Source organism: Apteryx rowi, unplaced genomic scaffold, assembly GCF_003343035.1.
Source record: "Apteryx rowi isolate R43461 unplaced genomic scaffold, aptRow1 scaffold_71, whole genome shotgun sequence".
NCBI classification, from domain to species: Eukaryota; Metazoa; Chordata; class Aves; order Apterygiformes; family Apterygidae; genus Apteryx; species Apteryx rowi.
Genome location: NW_020450994.1, coordinates 3,010,842 through 3,028,860, shown reverse-complemented (window position 1 = coordinate 3,028,860; position 18,019 = coordinate 3,010,842). Strand labels below are relative to the sequence as shown.

Genomic DNA, 18,019 nt, shown 5'->3' with positions numbered 1-18,019 from the left:
GATCTTTCTAAATTCCTGACACGCACATGAATTGTACTCTCCCTCTATGTTGGAGCGCATGGCCAGACTCTTGGCACATTGTCCCAGTGTGGCTACACAAGGAGTGTATGTGCATGTAGAGAGCAGGTGCTTGTCTGTCAGTCCTTAACATGCTGTATAAATGCACATATACAGGGCTGTATTCTCTCTGACCCTTGTTCTCCCCAGGGAGGGCATCTTGAAGACAGCCAAGGCGCTGGTGGAGGACACCAAGGTGCTGGTGCAGAATGCCACAGCCAGCCAGGAGAAGCTAGCCCAGGCTGCCCAGTCCTCTGTGTCCACCATCACACGCCTGGCAGAAGTGGTGAAGCTGGGTGCTGCCAGCCTAGGCTCTGAAGACCCTGAGACTCAGGTAGGAGGGGATGTCTGGGATGAAAAGGGGCTGCTCATAGCTTTCTTGAGGGGTTTGGAGTTGAGACTTTAGGGTGTCATGTGGTGTTCTGGGCTGGACTCTGCCTGTCTCTGTGAGGACTGGCTGGGTTTTGGCTGGTACCAGCAGAGCTGGCTGAGCTGCCCTCTGGATATACTGGGTACATCTGTGCCCAGATGTCTCACTCTTGGGCCACCACCAGCCTCAGTGTGACTGTAGCCAAGCCATTACTCTGGTCTTGCTTTCCCCAGGTGGTTCTGATCAATGCCGTGAAGGATGTGGCCAAGGCACTTGGAGACCTGATCAGTGCCACCAAGGCAGCTGCTGGCAAAGCTGGGGATGACCCTGCTGTCTACCAGTTGAAGAACTCTGCCAAGGTCTGTTGGGGTGTGCTGGGCTGATGAGAAAGAGGGGATGGGGCAGGAGGGCTGGAGAAAGGGTAGGAGGCCTTCTGTCCTTGTCTGGGAGCAGATGAGGAACTGGGAGGCAGATTCAGGTGGAAAGGGATGGGCACAGAAATGGTGGGGGCATGACATGCAGAGGAAGCACTGCTGGAAGAAGAAAGTGAGGTGATGTGAGTGGGGTACGCGGAAGGGGCAATTTGGGGCCAAATCAAGATGGAAGAAAAGGTGTTGGCAGCATCCGAGAGCTTGCATGGGACCTAGCCTGGCTCTTTTCTCCCTTCAACAGGTGATGGTCACAAACGTCACTTCCTTGCTGAAGACAGTGAAGGCCGTCGAGGATGAGGCCACGAAGGGGACGCGGGCACTGGAGGCCACGATAGAGCACATACGCCAAGAGTTGGCAGTGAGTATGGGCTGGGCTCCGAACCAGGCAGCCTTGGTGTCTCAGCTGATGTCCTATCTGCCAGCTGCCTTTACAACTCATCTCTGCCTCTCCTCTTACAGGTCTTCTCCAGCCCAGTGCCTCCTGCCAAGACGTCAACTCCAGAGGACTTCATCCGTATGACAAAAGGCATCACAATGGCAACAGCCAAGGCTGTGGCTGCTGGCAACTCATGTCGGCAGGAGGACGTCATTGCCACAGCGAACCTGAGCCGTCGCGCCATTGCTGATATGCTGCGTGCCTGCAAGGTACCATCACATGGGTGGGCTTTGTTGGTGAGCAAGGGACATGAGTCCAGCACAGGTTTGTGGGGGGCAGCATGTACCCTACCAGTAGCTGCAGGTGCCCTGGCACAAGCCCAGTTGTTGCTTAGGGCTGTGGAGGAGCATCTGGATGTGAATCAGGGCTCACTGTCTCTGTTTTTCAGGAAGCCGCCTACCACCCAGAGGTGAGCGCAGACGTGCGGCAGCGGGCGCTGCGCTTTGGCAAGGAATGTGCTGATGGTTACCTGGAGCTGCTGGAGCATGTACTGGTGGTGAGTGTCTCTACCCCTACTCCCACAATTTGCAGAGGCAGCCCTTGGACACCAGGGTGCTGTCCAAATCCCCAGTTTCCTCTGGGCTCTGCAACCTCCCTCTGAGATCCTTTTGCACGCTCCCCCTTGCTGCCTCTACATGAGCTGCACATAGTCAGACCTCTGTTGTGGGGCTGAAGGCAAGGTGAGGAGGTGATGTGTCATGGMCACCAGTGTGCAGGTCAGACTGCCTGATCCAGGAAGGCCTGTTCTTCAATTCCTGGCATAAAGAAGAGACCTGCTTGCTGACTTGAGACTGCACAGCACACAGCTTCACACAGGCTGCCTGCCTAAGTCTTTATCCAGTGCTCCTGGGGAGTTACGCAGCTTTGCTGAACTCCGTGCTGAGCAGCTTCACTGCTGCAGTGCCCTGAGCTAGTTTTGTTAAAGTTGCTTTGGTCTGAACTAGGCAGTGGCTGTCAACTCATCTTTGAAGAGCCAGTGCTGGATTCCTCTCCCACTCCCTGCCCCTGTACCTAGTGTGTGGCCCCATCTCCATCCCCGGTCCTGTACAAGAAGGGAGCATCTCCCATTTTCCCTGACTGCTTAGACTGGCAAAATGAAGGTGAGCAGGGATGGGAGTGCTCCTTATAATTACTTAAGGAAGCAGATGTCAGAGACATGAACAGTCTCTAAATAAAAGTATTTGGCCAACAACAGATGGAGATTAACTGGCCGTAAACAGATGGAGGCAGGAAATTCGACAACACAGGAACAAAGTCCTGAAACAGCTTCCATTAGGAGTGGTGGGAGTAGGAAACTTCAGCTAGTGTGAAAGCAGAGCTTGTTAAGCTTGTAAAAGAGAGTGTTAGATGAGCAGTGCCTGCAGTGGCAGAGCTGTTGACTGCAAAGGCCAGCTGCACTCTTTTGATCCACTCTCCCTACAGCTTACTCCTCCAGAGTAATTCAGTTGACTGCTTTAATTAGCTCTCTACGAGATCAGTGTGGTTTACATGAAGCAAATTAAGAATGGATTAGCCAAGGAACTGGAAGAAGGGATCCAATTAAGTAGTTCCAGTAGTTTGCATTCTTGGCAAGATAGTAAAGATAAAGCTGAGTTTGCTAGAAAGATGCACAAAACCAAGCTTCCAATAACCCTGGAACTAGAGTAACCAAAAATAGTGAGTATTTGACTAAGTTGGTTAAATGGGATGTTTAAATGCATGTTGTTCAGATTCACTAAATACAAGGCCAGAGAGCTTAGACCATTTAGTTTCCTACAAAGAAAGCTTCCTTTAGGAAGAGTGTAACTAGCACTGGCAGAACAAAGAGAAGGTGGGCAGGAATTGATGGCTGGAGACTGAAACCAGACACGGGTGAAATCAAAGTTTTATCTGAAGGAGATGACTACTGGGATACAATCCCAAGGGAAGCAGTGGGTTTTCCGTGCTCTGAATCTAGATCAAGTGTCTTTCTGGAAGATGCTTTAGCCACACATAAATCATCACAGCCAAGACTGAAGTACTAGGTGAAATTCTCTGGCTGACCTGTTCTTAGCAGATGATTGGGCTGATGACTTGGTGTAGCAATTCCCAAGGTCAGTCTACTTGCAGAAGCATGCTATTTGACTGTGTTGTGGGTGTAACTGTCCAACTGACATGTGATGTCTCTTTAATAGCAATCACATGGTACATCTCATACAATGTTCACTAGAGGTGCATTTTAGTAAGCTTATAGTCTCCAGGGTACTTTCAGCTCTAGATAGAGACCATTTAGAAATTTTAAATACATTGTTAGAGCAGATAGCAGACTTAAGAATACGGCTCTTTGTCCAGATGTGCTTATGATAGCAAACTGGCTGTCACTGTGTACTGTCAGCTTGGGGATTTCTCGCCACATGCAAGTCCTGCAAATTTGCTAGGATGGCACCACACAAGTCCAGAACAAAATTCTTGTAAGAATCAGCACTGGACTCCCACAGCCCTCACAGCACTCTGGTCTGTAAAGGCAGGAACCAAGATCACTGGTCACATTTATGAGAGGGCAGCAGGTTCCTGGAGAGCAGTGAGTAGAAAGGACATGGAGTTGCTGCTGGGGCGACTTGCTGTGGGCTCTTGTGTGCTGCTGTAGCTCAGAGAGCAGGGCTGATTCCTGTTCTGTATATAGGGGATCTCAGGTTAGATATGGATGAGACCCTGCCTTTCCCCCCAGCAGCAGCAAGACCATTGCTGTATGCTGCGTCCCTTTGGGAACTGACACCTCATTCAGAGTGTGAACAAGAGCTTGGTTAGAGTTCAGGAAAGAGCCGCAAGAATTATTTGTCTCCGGATGGAAAACACGTCTCCCAGCAAGAGTAAGAAAGTTAGCATATTTCGTTGGGGAGGGGAAGGAATTTGAACCTCCACGGGGAATTGGTATTTGGTAACAATAGGCCTCTGTCAAAAAAAAAAACCAGAAAAATCCAATAGCTGAAAACCGTAGTCAGACAATCCAGAGTGGGTAGAAATAAGGTGCAGAGGGGAAAGAGGAGGACAGCCGCTCCTTAGCTGCTCTGGGTGTAGGTGGGTTTCCAGCCCTCGGAGCCTCTCAGTCTAGACAGCGTGCCTCATCCCGGGGCGACCCTGGCTCCGCACGCCCTGCCGCGCTGCCTGGAGGAACTGGGTGAGGCTGGCTGGGCAGAAGTACGAATTAATGATCATAGCACTGCTCTTGACCTGGTACCTCTGATCTTTCGTTCCGACCTCTTTTTTCGGCCTCTCTTTGCCCCTTCTCTGGGGAACACCCGCCTTTCCGTGCTCCCTCCCACACCTTTATCTGCCCCAGCAGTGTCATGGCCCTGCCTCGTTCTCCCCCCACTTCTCTTATGCCTGTGGGTCCCGCAGGGTTTGAGCCCACCCTCCTAGAGCACAGCATGGCTGTCAGAGCCTGCGAGAGTCTTGCCCCGAGCGCGCCCCCTTCTCCAGCGCGTTCACGTCCTTGTCAGGGTGTTCACTGCCTTCTCTCTCTTCTCTCTCCTTTCCTTTCAGCCGGTGGGTAAGGTGAAACTTGGTGTGGCTCTTGGTGCCTAACTTCTGCATGAGCCTTGGTCACGGCTTGTTTGTGTGCGCAGCCTGATGCTGGGGTGGCACTGTGTGTGTGTGTGTGTGTGTGTGTGTTTTTGTGTGTGCGCGTGGACTTTTGGAAGGACCCTGCAGTCTTTCTCTGCGCATGTACTCACACCTGCTCCAGCTGATGCTCACCACGTGCTCGGTGTGTATGTTGTGTGAGCTGGGTCGGGGTGTGCGCAGGCTGTGCGATGCAGAGCCTGGAGCCTGCTCTCCGCCTGTCCTGTGTGACAGGTGGTAGGGAGCTCTGCGTGTGTGTATATACCAGGCGAAGCAGGACTCTGTGTGTGCATACACACACGTGTGGTGTGCTAGGAGGCCTCAAGTGTGCTGTGGTGTGTGCATGTCTGGGCTCCAGGGGAACGTGCTCCTCCTCAGGACTCCTCTGTCTGCCCTTATAGGACTGTCTTGAGGGACTGGGATGTGGCACCAATGTCCTCCCCTGCATATCCCACATTTACAGCCAAACTTCCAGAACTAGGGACAGGGACGGGAAAATGATTCTGGGGCTTGAAATGCTTTGGAAGAAGAGGGAAATCCTGGGTGGGATATTTCTTGAGTGCAGGAAGAGACCATAACTTAAACCTGAGGAACTCATTGCTGCAAGATGTCCCGGAGGTGATGGACTCTGCGGGGCTAAGGAAAAGATCATCTTTTTCCTATACAGAATGAGACCAGCCAGTGTCACTTTAGAAAGGACTGCAGACAATGACTGATACATACATGGGGAAGAGGCAGCACCGGGGGGAGGACTGGGGAACCCACCATCCTTCCCTGGGGGGAGCACCTCGAATAGACTAGCAGGGACTCCTTGCTGTGCAATGGCTGGTGTGTGGCACTAACAGCAACCCAAAACAAAGATGGTTGGGCCCCAGGCAGGACTGGCAGACCTTGTTCCAGGCAGACAAATTCTGGGAGTGAGGGGCAAATACAGGGTTGTGAGAGCCTGCCAGGTAGGGTCATGCAGGAAAGGAGAGGTTATGGGTCCATCACCTGCTTCACGGTGTGCCTGCCTCGCTCATATCTGCTCCTTTCCCTCAGATCCTCCAGAAGCCAACTCATGAGCTGAAGCAGCAGCTGGCTGGATACTCTAAGCGCGTGGCCAGCTCTGTCACTGAACTCATCCAGGCTGCTGAGGCCATGAAAGGTAAGCCCATGTTAGGGCTGCTTCTGTCTTGGGCTCTTGGGTGACAGGATCTAGGGCCACAATTACGGTCTGGGTCTGAGTAGCTGATGGGAGTAGGTAGGGCAAGAGCCTGCCCCATCCCCACAGGTGGGAGTGAGTGGGGCTAGGGATCCCAACCAGAAATGAGGCCATGTGCAGGTTTAGCCTATGCCTATCTTGGTTCCTGTCTCCTCTAGGGACAGAGTGGGTTGACCCAGAAGATCCCACCGTCATTGCTGAGAACGAGCTGCTGGGGGCAGCGGCTGCCATTGAGGCTGCAGCCAAGAAACTGGAGCAGCTGAAACCAAGGGCCAAGCCCAAGGTAGTGGTGCTGAGCCCTGCCTGATGCCCTGTGCTGAGCTTCGAGCAAGCTGGGGGCTCTCCTACCTGTGTGTCCATCTCTCCTTCCTCTTCCTGCACTCCCACTGCCTCCCCACATCCCCAGCTGGACCTTTTTCTGGCAGCTTCTTCCCCTCTGTGTCCCACAGCCGTAGTTCCTCTCTCCATCTCTGTACATGTGCACCCCTCAGCCCCCCCCTGCCAACTTCCATAGCTTTCTGCCCTACTCTGTTTCCCAGCACCCCTCTCGAGGACTCATGCCCCTATTTTTATCTACAGCAAGCAGATGAGAGTCTGAACTTTGAGGAGCAAATTCTGGAAGCTGCCAAATCCATTGCTGCAGCCACAAGCGCCCTGGTGAAGGCAGCCTCAGCAGCCCAGCGAGAATTGGTGGCCCAAGGAAAGGTAAAGCTGGAGGGGGGATAGAAATAGGCAGCATGCGAGTCTGTAGTGAAGCATTGTATGTGCAGTTATGGGGTCCTGAGCTGTGCTTTGGGTCTCGAACCCTCCACAGCCCATGGCAGGTGAGCTCGCACAGAGAGCAGCTCAGAGACACTGGGGCAAGTGTGGCTGGTGGACATCATTTTCCCTCCACGCATCACCCTGAGGAAAGCCTTATGTAGCAAGGATCCTGCTGGAGGAGGAACCAGGAGCATGGGAGATGTTTTAGAGATGTGTGAGGACAACCAGTGGGCAGCACATCAGCCTCATCATGGAGATGCACAGCAGTTAGTCTGGTTAACACAGTCAAAGAGCAGTTATAGGTGACCGGAGCCCAGGTGATAGGGGCTCACCACAAAGGTGATCCCAGGGGCCCTGTGTCAGGCAGACAGGTAAAACTAGTCCCGTGGCTGGAGGCATGAAGCTGAACTTGTTAAGAGATAAGGTGCAGAGATTTAACAGAAAGGGCAGATGGATCTAAGGCTGTGGTGGGTTCTCCATTACAATCATCTTTTGGTTGAGCCTGGGTGTGTTTCTCGAGGGACTGCTCCTGTTCCTGCTGCTGGGCTTTGAGGCAAGAGCTGGTCCAGGGAAGAGCTGAAAGGCCTGTGTTACACAGAGCGTTAGCTTAGTCCCTTATGGCCTCGGGGTCTATGGCTGTGCCTCCCTGCCCTTTCGGAAAGACAGCTCCAGGAGAGGATGGCTGCCCCAGCAGCACTGACGCACAGCTGAGGTACCTGTGCAGTGCCAGGCCCAGGGGCACAGGCCCTCAAAGCCTGGGAACCTGGGGCCTGACCTGCCGCAGGACTCAGTGGCTGCACAGGGAGCAGAAAAAGGCACGTGCCACCAGGCAGCCCTCCCCGCGGCACAGGGGATATCCTGGCACTGGGCAGCAGGGCAGCCTGGGGACACTGCAGTGTGCACTGCTGCCTGCCCTCGTGTCCCGCAGCAAGGGACGCATGTGGCAGCGAGACTCACTCCTCCTCTCCTGGCTCACAGGTGGGCGCCATCCCAGCCAATGCAGTGGACGATGGACAGTGGTCCCAGGGACTCATTTCAGCCGTGAGTATCAAGGGCGCATGTAGTGGCCATGGGATGGGGGAGATCCTTCTTGCAGGTCCTGCTGCAAAGATGAGGACACTGTGCCCTTGTGCTTCTCCTCCATGAAATAAGCAGCCCCATTTCCTGCTCCCACTCCCACCAGCTGGGTCACAGTGTGGGAGCTGCTAGTCTCCATCCCATGTCCCTCTACCTCCATGGGACCAATCTAGGCATACCCTCTCCCGAGGAGGCTTCTGCATCCTCTCTAACACCCTCTCTCCCTCCAGGCACGCATGGTGGCTGCTGCCACCAACAATCTATGTGAAGCTGCCAATGCAGCAGTGCAAGGCCACGCCAGCGAAGAGAAACTCATCTCATCAGCCAAGCAGGTGGCTGCCTCCACAGCACAGCTCCTTGTGGCCTGCAAGGTGAAGGCTGACCATGACTCAGAAGCCATGAAGAGGCTCCAGGTGAGTCCCAGTCTGCCTCTGTGCACCTCGTGCACTAATTGGCTCCTTCAGGCTCCTGAACATCAAACTGAGTGCTCAAGGGGTGGGTGGAAGTGAGATCAGGGCATGCGGGGAGCTTGGGATGGGACCGTGGCACAGCAGAAGGGTGTCTGAGCAGAGACGTCTCCCTGAGGCTCACGCTCCCTGCCTGCGTGCCATCATTGGAGGCTTTCTCAGGGCCTGCCTCGTGGGTGCCAGTAGAGAGGGCTCCCTGCTGGAAGCAAAGGTTGAGCAGAGCTGGCCTGGCCAGCTCGGGTGAGTGTGCATCAGCCACCGCTGCTCCCTGTGCTCTAAGGGAATGCCCATGGCCTGCTGTGAGCCTCCTCCTGCCCTGAGGTGGGTGCAGGGTGCCAGGCCTGGCATGCTGCCCCAGCCAGGCCTGTGTGTCTTAYAACAAATGATTTCTTCCAGCCCCATCAGTGCTCCTGTGCACCAAATCCAAGGGCATGTCCAAGCACTGTGGGCCCCCACCTCCCAGGCTTTGTGGCTGGGCCTGTCATGGGAGGGACGGGGAAAAGTAGGGTATCCATGAAGTCCTTGGAGGCTGGTGCCTAGCACAGGAGGACAGCGATGCTTATTGGGGCACAAACTCCAGGTGACTTGGACTTCACTGGTTAACTGTGTGCTGGGCACGTGTAATCCTGGGCTGCTGTACTCCAGGGCTCAGTTACTGAGCCTGGGGGCATTCAGACCTAATCGTCTGGCACGGGAATGATTGAAATGTGCGCACCAGATCCCTGGCATTCGAGAGGTTAATGTTTTGGGGCATGGTTTGTAGTGCCTTGCTCTGACATTCGGAGGTTAATCCTCAAAGGCCTTGGCACACAAGGGGTTAATACCCACATGTGGCCCACAGAGGGTCCCAGCCCCGATCTTTTGGGGTGGCACCTCGGGGCCAAAGGCTGGGGAGGGTCAGCCATGCCACTCCAAAGTCCCTGCCCCGCTCCTCCGGTGGGACCTGGAGCAAGGGACTCCCTGTGTCTGCCCAGCCTGGGAGAGGACCACCCCTGGCCCGGGAGCCCGGCTGGGAGCAGCAGTGCCTGAAATGGTCATGAGCGGGTTGCTGAGGCGACGCACAGCAAACCATGTAAAGGAATCTTGCCTGCAGCTCCAGCACGGCCTGGCCGCCTCTCCTGCCTGGCATCTCGGCGCCTCCCACAGACTGGGCCCCATCCCAGCCTGGGGGAAAGCAGAGGTCCTGGGGTCCTGCACCACCTAGCCCCCATCCCAACTGGGGGACGGGGTTCCCACGCCACCTAGCCCCCATCCCAGGCAGGGCTCCCCGAGCTTGGACATGCTCAAGCTTTCTGTCTCATTCTGCATCCAGTCCTCGCACGGAGGGGGGCCCCGGACCTCCCTGGGCATGCGTCATCCCCACAGCACTGCTCCCAGCACCTTCCCCCTGCCCGCAGCCTCCCTTCTCGCCTGCGCTCCTAGAGGCCTGCTGATGCCTTGCTACACCGCATGCCGGAGCCTCCTCTCCCTCTTGCTCCCTCCCCTCTTTCCTCCGTGCTCCACAGCCAGATCTGTCCTCTGGCCCTGATGCCTCCCCAGCAGGTCTGCACCCTGGGGTGCCCCTGCAGCTTCCCTGGCTTTGTCGCGCCCGGAGGTGACAGGAGAGGATGGCTGTTAAGGCGGAGCAGTTGTGCCCTGGAGTGAGGCTGTGCTGAGCAGGCTGGGACTTACCACTGGGAATTACCACGCTGCTTCTCCCTCTTGCCCGCTCCAGGCCGCCGGCAATGCCGTGAAGAGAGCGTCAGACAATCTGGTGAAGGCAGCCCAGAAAGCAGCTGCCTTCCAGGACCRTGATGAGACTGTGGTTGTGAAGGAGAAGATGGTCGGGGGAATTGCACAGGTGAGCGGTGGGGCTGTTCTGTATAGGGCAGAGTCAGCTCTGGCTTCCACCACAGCCTGAATATGTGTTGGGAATATGTCCTGCGATCCAGCAACACAGGGCACCTCTCCAGAGAGCGTCAAAAAAATGCTGCAGGCAGAGAAATAGCACCCCTCCCACCCACCACCAGTTAAATACTGAGGATTCACAGTTCTCTACTGCTTGTAGTAGCAGGCACCGCTAGTGAACATGCTTGTACCACAGTCCCAGGCATGTAACACTGATAATATCAGCACCATCCCAGGAGCCGGGACATGTGTAGGGCAGAGCACAGGGCAAGGGATGAGAACTGCCCAGCATGGGGTGACACAGGTCCCAGCTCTGTCTCCTGGATGTGATCTGGCTCAAGCCGTGAGCTCATAGCTGAGACCTGCACATACAGCAGGTGTTGGGCTGAACCTCAGGAGTTCTGGTGCTCTCTGATATCTCCAAAGGACCACGGTCCTGCCACTGGGATTGTTCTGCCATGTCTTGGAGAAACAGTAGCTCTCATGCCTGAGACCGCACCAGCTCAGGGAGGCTGCGGCTGTGATGTGAGGAAGCAGAGTAAGGTGTGCAGCAGTAAGAGGGCCCAGCAAACAGGAGTGTGATACCTTGACGCCCCAGGAGCCTGCCCATGTCTGCATGGTGCTCTTGGATAGGCGTCGCTCCRGCAGAGGCTCTGTCCCTAGCCCATAGGTGGAGGGAGCTGTGGTCCCACGGGCTCTCACTGTGTTCTTGCCGACAGATCATCGCCGCCCAGGAGGAGATGCTGCGCAAGGAGCGGGAGCTGGAGGAGGCCCGGAAGAAGTTGGCCATGATCCGGCAACAGCAGTACAAGTTCCTGCCCTCAGAGCTGCGGGACGAGGAGCAGAACTGAGCCGTGTGCAACTGAGCTGCTCCTGGGCAGAGCCCTCCCGCCACTCACTGCACAGACTGCTGCCGCCGGCTCCTATTTAAGAAGACCCACCTCGAGCAAAGGGCTGCCTTGGATAGACCAGAGCTCTGCCTGCACCCAGAGCGCCGGGACTGAGACACCGCTCGCCACTGCCCCGAGCAGGCGCTGCACCAGCAACTCTGCTTCGCCGCCCAGCCCACCTTCCCACGCGCACGCGCATCCACACCACAGCAGGGGCACGGCCAGAGCTCCTGGCAGGGCCTGGCTGGAGCGGGAACCTCTTCTGGACTGGCTCAGGGCTTTCCCATGCCTGCGCTGCGCAGCCTGGGGTGCAGGGTGCCTGGGGCCGGAGACCCCCCCGCCGCACTGCAGGGCTTGGGCTACCGTGCGCCCAGCCCAGCCCCCTGGCTCTCCAGACCTTTCAGGATTTCCCGTGTGCCTTTGTCGTTCTCTTTCCAGCTCTTTTCTTCTCTCTCTCCTCCATGTGGGAGGGGGAGAGACTCGTGTCTTGCCCCCTCTTGCACAGCAGGGGCTAGGGAGCAGCTCTGCATGTTCCCTTGCTGAATTCTCGCACAGAACCGCCTTCCACCTTTGATGCCTTATTGCTGGCTGTCTCCCTGCCCCCTGCAGCTCCCCCTGCCTCCGCAGCTTCCCCAGGAAGCACCAAGCCCCCCCCCCCCCAAGAGCATCTTCTTCAGCCCAAGCCTCTCGTCGGAGGGGCTGAGCTCGAAGCTGCCGTGCCTCCGCTCTGGGGTGCGACGGGTTAGCCCCTAGAGCTGCTCTCCGCCACGTTGTCCCCTTCCTGCGGGGCCTTACCTCCCCCGCAGTCCCCAGCCAGCTCTGCCCTCTTCCTCGTTCCCAAGTGCCTGCATCATTTCCCAAGGTCTTCGGGTATTTTTTTAACTTTAAATCTCTGTAGTAACGAGTCTGCAGCTTTCAAAGTTCATTTATTGCCCTGCTCGTATCCTCCCCACTAACCTCCCAGCCTGAGCAGCCCCAGCCTGTGCCATGGAGCCCCGTGGGTGCCTGTGCCCCAGGCTCTCAGCGGGGCGCCCCGTCCCGGAGCCCAGCTCCCCACCCCTCCTCGGCTCTGGGATGCCCATTCCCCCCCTTTCCCTTGCACTTGCTGAGGCTTCTCTCACTATTTTGATACTTTAAGCTTCCCATATTAAACGTTAAAGGAAACCAGCTTCCCCCTGGTGCTCCGGGGTGGGGTGGGGGGTGAGGATGTCTCCTTGGAAAGATGCGTTCATCAATAAAACTGGTTTTCCTGCTTTTTTGGTGTGCGTGTGTGTGTCAGCAGGCTAACGTCAGCACGTAAGGGAAAGGCGAGCTGCCTCGCGGGAAGCCCTTTCAGCTGGCAGGGCAGAGATGAGAGATGCCCCCATGCGTGCTGCRACGGGGAGCAAACCCAGGCAAGGAGCCACGAGGCTGGAGCCAACCTGGCTCAGGGACAAGGGGGTAAATCTGGTGGTGGGCAAGTTGTGGATATAAACTCAAAGGGAGCAGTGGGTCCAGAACAGCTTCCTAGCAAGGGCTGCGGGAGGTGCAGGATGGAGAGGACTGGGTGCCGCGGTGCAACCTGAGGAGCTGCTGGTGGTCCCATCTGCTCCCCTGSATGGGTGCTGGCCCCGGCAGTGCTCACCCACCCCCTGCGCACAGCCAGGGCCGCGTCACGCACCCGGTTTGGCTGCAGGGAGCGGGTTTGACTCCAGGCCCGTCTGCTGACGCTGCACGGAGCACGCGGCGCTGATGGAAGGGGCCGGCCGCGGCCGAGGGCATGGGCTTTGCAAACGGGCTCCAGCTCCGTCCCTCCAGCCGGCAYGCCGTGGCTCTGGCTTGGGCAAGGGGAGGCGGCAGCTGTCCCAAAGGGGAGATTTGCCACCTGGGCCCTTTCCTTGGGCCGTGCAGCAGGTTAAGCCTGGCCCCARCACAGGGGCGGTAAATAGGACAGCACGCAGCAGCGCAGCCTCTTTTAGGGGGCAGAGGGGGAGCCGGACTTGGAGCAGGACAGCTGGGGAGCAGGAGTGCCTCCAGCTGGGGTTTTCCATCCCCGGCACGGCAGTCCCCATGTCATTGCCGTGACTGGTCCCTCCAGCAGCGCCCGGCTCGCTGGCAGCGGGAGGACGGCAGAGCCCGGGGAGAAGGGGGTGCCACTGCCGCCCCTGGGCCGGGGCAGCCCCGCTGCGCTCCGAGTTTGCCGGTGCCCGCGCTCCTGGGGGAGGGGAGCGCCGAGCGGGTGCTTAGACAGCACGGAAAATATTCGAAGCACGTCCAGCAACAGGCACCCGGCGGGCCGGACCCCCGCTGCCAGCCGTGTGGCCGGCCCCACAGGTGCTGCCGTGGGGGGGCCGGCGCGGGGAGGGGGCGCCCGCTGTCGCTGGGGGATTTGGGTCCCGCTGGGCTCCCGCGCCACCRCCTTCCCCAGCGCGCCCGGGGCTGCGCGCTCCCGGCCTGGCCTCCCGCCCGGCTCCTGCTGCGAGCCCAAAATACCCACGGGGGCCAGGCGCCCCGCGCGGGCCGGGGCACCCTGCGGCACCCGCCTCTCCGCCTGCACCCAGGGATGGTCCCGGCTCCCGGCTTCAGCCTCTGCTTTCCGCCTCCTTGGGGAGCGCCCAGACCTCTCTGGCTCCCCGGTGATCCGGGGCAGCCGGCCACATCCCTGTAAGCGCCAGTGGGGAAGCAGCGTGCCACGGTGCCAGGAATGCGGCCCGAGCCCCGCCGGCCGCCGGCGCTGAGCTCACGCCCCGAAATAGCCCCCCGGGGCCGACCTGAGCGGGCGGCAGCTGCTCGCCGCGCGGCCCCTTCCCCACCTGTTCCCGCCCCGTCACTCAGCGGGATTCGGGGAGCGCCAGCCCCGCAGCACCGAGGCCGCCGAGCGCCGGGGACGTGCCGGCCGCGGGGACGGCTGAACGGGACGTCCCCTCCCAAGCCACGCGTGGCCCGACCCCGGGCAGGCGGATTGAGCTCCTTTAGCCTCCCTGCCCAGGAGCTGCCCACGAGGCTGCAGCGCAGCACGAGCTACAAGTGACACGAGCGGCGACGGCCTCGGCAGCTCTGGAGCAGCACGAGGGTGGTGGTGGTTGACGCTGGGAAGACTCCGGCGTTTGCCACGTTTTGTGCCCCAGGGCACACGGAGATGTGCAAAAGCTGGCTAAGGCGCAGGGTGTCTCCCCAGGGAGGGACCCGGGCGGGTGGCTGCTCCACGTCTCCAACAGGTCTGGCCAACCATGGGGCGGCTGTTGGGTGTCACGACTCCGCAAGCCCTCAGCTCCTTTGCCCCGTATCGCCCTAGGGCCTGGCCACAGCCTGCCTCTGCCTGGGGAGCTGTGACCTGCCGGAGGGCTGCCCAAAATCGGAGTACTGCCGGGCAATCGCAGCCGGCGCGTGGCGGGGGGACGGATGCACGGCCGGGCTGCAGGGCCCGGCACGGGCGGGGGAGCAGGCACGGGGTGACCAGAGCTGCCGGAGCACCCCGGGGCGCAGGGGAGCTGGCGCGGGGTGCCGCGCTGCCGGGATGGCCGTGCTCGGGCAGCGGGTGAGCGAAACTCAGGGCTGCACGGCCGCGGCCGTCCCCCCCTCCCCGGTCCGCGCCGCCGTGGCCCGGCTCCAGGGCGGATTTGTGCCTCCTGCAGGAATCCCAGCCCTCCCAGCTGTCCCCTGACAATCTGCGCCGGCCTGACCCTGCACCAGGCCACCGCCAGGTACCAGCCCGTCCGAGCCGGGCTGCTGGCAGGACAAACCTGCTCCCTCCGTGCGGGAGCCATCCCGGGCCGCAGCTCCGGCACCCCCCGCCCAGGCCYGGCCGCATCCTGGCGGACCCACGGGCCCCCCGGCCGCCAGCCGCCCGGGCCGGGGGCTTCGGCTTCCCGTGGCCGGGGCTGCGTCCCCCAGCCGTGGCCGCCGGGCGCGGGCAGAGCCGAGGGCAGGCGGCAGAAAGGCCAGGACTAAGTGTACGGTGGGAGAGCGCTGGTGCCGCGGGACCCACGCGGGGGGCGGTTCAGTCTGGCCGCAGCCCCCGGCCCGTAAGTCTCCCCAGGCGGGTAAGGGGGGTGTTTTCACATAGGCAAGAACGGGTGCAAACGCAAGTGGGTGCTCAAGGGCGCCGCGGCTGCTGCAGGTGCCCCACGGCGGCCGACCTCCGTGCGGGCAGGGGAGCCCGAGCAGCCCGGGCGGCCGCGACGGGAGCCTGCTGCGGCGCTCCGGCRCGCCAGCTTGCCCAGGCGTCGTCTTCGCGCTGGGGTGACCTTGGCCGGGAGGTGCCTTTTCTCCCCACCCCGAGCAGAAGGGAGCCACAGGGTCAGGACCCCCCACCCTGAGAGACGGGATAGGGTGTGAGCCCCGAACCAGCTCCCCCTCTGATGGGAGCCCAGCCGCGGAGGGAGCACCCAGGCTCGGATGGGTCCCAGCTCCGTGACCTCTCTCTGTCCGTCTCCGAGCGCCGAGGCCGGAGCCCACCGCATGTAACTGGAAGGAAGGAGCATAACGCGAGGGGGCCGTGTCCCTCTGCGGGTGCAATTCAAGGGCCGAAGCACGGCAAGACGCCCCCGTTGCCCTGCCTGGCTGCTCCCGTTGCACAGATCAGCACGTTTCCTCCAAGGACTGAGCCCATTAACTTGTGCTGGGCTAAAGCATCTTTCGGAAAGCCATCCATCCTTGTCTGAGAGCAGCCGGAGATGGATGTTCCTCCTCCCCTTGGACATTTTGTCCTGGCAGTTACTGAGTCTCGTTGCTCAAATATGTGCCTAATTCATCAGTATTAATAGCAGATTGTCCCAAGTCCAGCAGTGGCTCCTTTTCTGTTTTTTTCCAGTAGCTCCAGCAGCCACTTAGCCCTCGGGAGAGAGTTGCGGACTCTGGTCACGTCACCGCTACGCCTTCCTGACAAACCAGGGGGCCGAGCTCGCTCCCCGGCTCYTGTAAACCCATTTTCTCCAGTTCTCTAATACTTCTCACAGCTCCTTGCCTTCCTCCCCGCTCCCAGCACCCGCTCTGCAAAACACGCTGCAGGTGCCGCTTCGGGGGGGCGCGTGCCCGCTCCGGGCTGCAGCCCGTCCTCGCCTTCCCCGCGCCGGCGCGGCGGCGAGCAGCTCGGCCGGGCTTTGGGCTCGCGGCGGCAGGCCCAGCGGCTCCTCCAGCCCCCCGGCCCCCGCAGCCCGCCCTGCAGCTGGGAATGTGCCAGAAGCATTTACGAGCGTTATTAAGGCGCGGGTTATTTCTGGAGGATCCCGGATCTGAAGGGTTTGCATTTTTTGCCTGTTGAAYGTAGTTTATTTAGAGTGGAAAGCGCTGGGCCGGGCCGGCCGTGCACGGCGGGGCATTGCATGGGGCAGCTGGGACGTGGCGGGGCAAACGGCATCCTGTGCGACGCGTGCGTGTCCACACGTCCCYGGGTGTGAGCGCCCACGCCACGCGGGCGAAACCCAGCAGAGATTTCGGCGCTGCGCTGGGGAGCCCGTACCGAACCAGYGCCGAGGGGCTCCCGGGCGAGGGGAGGGCGCCAGGACGCCCACCCTAGCCCGGCCTCCGCAGAGTGTCCCGGGGCCCATCGCTGCCGAGCTCGGCCCTGCGGCGATGGCCKGATCCCTGGATGGAGAGTGTCTCCAGGGCCGGGGGTCTGTGCTGGAGGTGTCCCGGGGGCTGGGGTCTCTCTGGGCATGGCACCGTGCCAGGGGCTGCGGTGCCTGGAGCGCCGCGTCTCGCTGGGGAGTCGAGGGGTGCAGAGACAGCCCAGGGGGTCCCGGGGACACTGGAGCACTGTGACAGTCCTTAGCGGGCCCCTGAGTGCRGGCACAGCTTGTGGGTGCCCATGGGGTGCAGTGCCAGCCTGTGGGTGTCCCCAAGTGCCGTCACAGACCGTGGGTGTCCCTGAGTGCAATCACAGCCTGTGGGTGTCCCTGGTGTGGTGCCAGCCTGTGGGTGTCCCCAAGTGCAGTCACAGCCTGTGGGTGTCCCTGGTGCGGTGCCAGCCTGTGGGTGTCCCCAAGTGCCGTCACAGCCCGTGGGTGTCTCCAAGTGCAGTGCCAGTCTGTGGGTGTCCCCAAGTCAATCACAGCCCGTGGGTGCACCCCATCACAGTGCCACCGGGAGCCCCTAGCCCAGAGTTAGTAGGGTGTCCCCAGTGCAGTGCCACTGGGGTGCCCCGAGTGCAGTGTCACCAGGATGTTCCCAGTGCAGTGCCAGTGGGGTGCCCTTAACCCAGTATCACCGGGGTGCCCCTAGTGCAGTGCCACACGGTGTCCCCATCACAGTGCCACCGGGTGCCCCTAGCCCAGAGTCAGCAGAGTGTCCCCAGCACAGTGCCACCGGGTGCCCCTAGTGCAGTGCCACCGGGATGTCCCCAGTGCAGTGCCACAGGGTGCCCCTAGCCCGGTGCCAACGAGGTGTCCCCAGTGCAGTGCCACTCGGTGCCCCTAGCCCTGTGCCACCGGGATGTCCCAGGGCAGTGCCACCGAGGTGTCCCCAATGCAGTGCCACCAGGTGCCCCTAGTGCAGTGCCACTGAGGCGTCTCCATCGCAGTGCCACCGGGTGCCCCTAGCCCGGTGCCACCGAGGTGTCCCCAGTGCAGTGCCACCGGGTGCCCCTAGTGCAGTGCCACCGAGGTGTCTCCATCGCAGTGCCACCGGGTGCCCCTAGCCCAGTGTCACTGGGGGTGTGCCCTAGTGTGGTGCCACCGGGATGTCCCCAGTGCAATGCCACCGCGGTGCCTCTAGCCCAGAGTCAGCGGGGTGACCGCAGCGCGGTGCCACGCACTGTCCCCACCGCAGTGCCAGCGGGTGCCCCTCGCCCGGTGCCACCGCGGCGCCGCCAGCCCGGAGCCCCCGCGGTGCCCCGGGTGCCGGTGCCGGGGCGGCGGCGGGGCGCCCGGCCCCCCCGGCC

General features: G+C 60.3%; 1 protein-coding gene across 2 annotated transcripts in view; it reads left to right on the top strand.

Annotated features, from left to right (window-relative positions):
- TLN1 (talin 1) overlaps positions 1–12,415 on the top strand; it is a 41,485-nt gene extending 29,070 nt beyond the window's left edge. For both annotated transcript variants that reach the window (XM_026087282.1, XM_026087284.1), the window contains 12 exons: positions 208–391; positions 661–786; positions 1,100–1,216; positions 1,318–1,503; positions 1,683–1,790; positions 5,915–6,020; positions 6,236–6,360; positions 6,657–6,782; positions 7,818–7,880; positions 8,147–8,329; positions 10,098–10,223; positions 10,990–12,415. In XM_026087282.1, coding sequence (XP_025943067.1) covers positions 208–391; positions 661–786; positions 1,100–1,216; positions 1,318–1,503; positions 1,683–1,790; positions 5,915–6,020; positions 6,236–6,360; positions 6,657–6,782; positions 7,818–7,880; positions 8,147–8,329; positions 10,098–10,223; positions 10,990–11,121 — 1,582 coding nt within the window. In that variant the 3' untranslated portion in view covers positions 11,122–12,415. The remainder of the gene's footprint in view (positions 1–207; positions 392–660; positions 787–1,099; positions 1,217–1,317; positions 1,504–1,682; positions 1,791–5,914; positions 6,021–6,235; positions 6,361–6,656; positions 6,783–7,817; positions 7,881–8,146; positions 8,330–10,097; positions 10,224–10,989) is intronic.
- Positions 12,416–18,019: the final 5,604 nt, after the last annotated feature.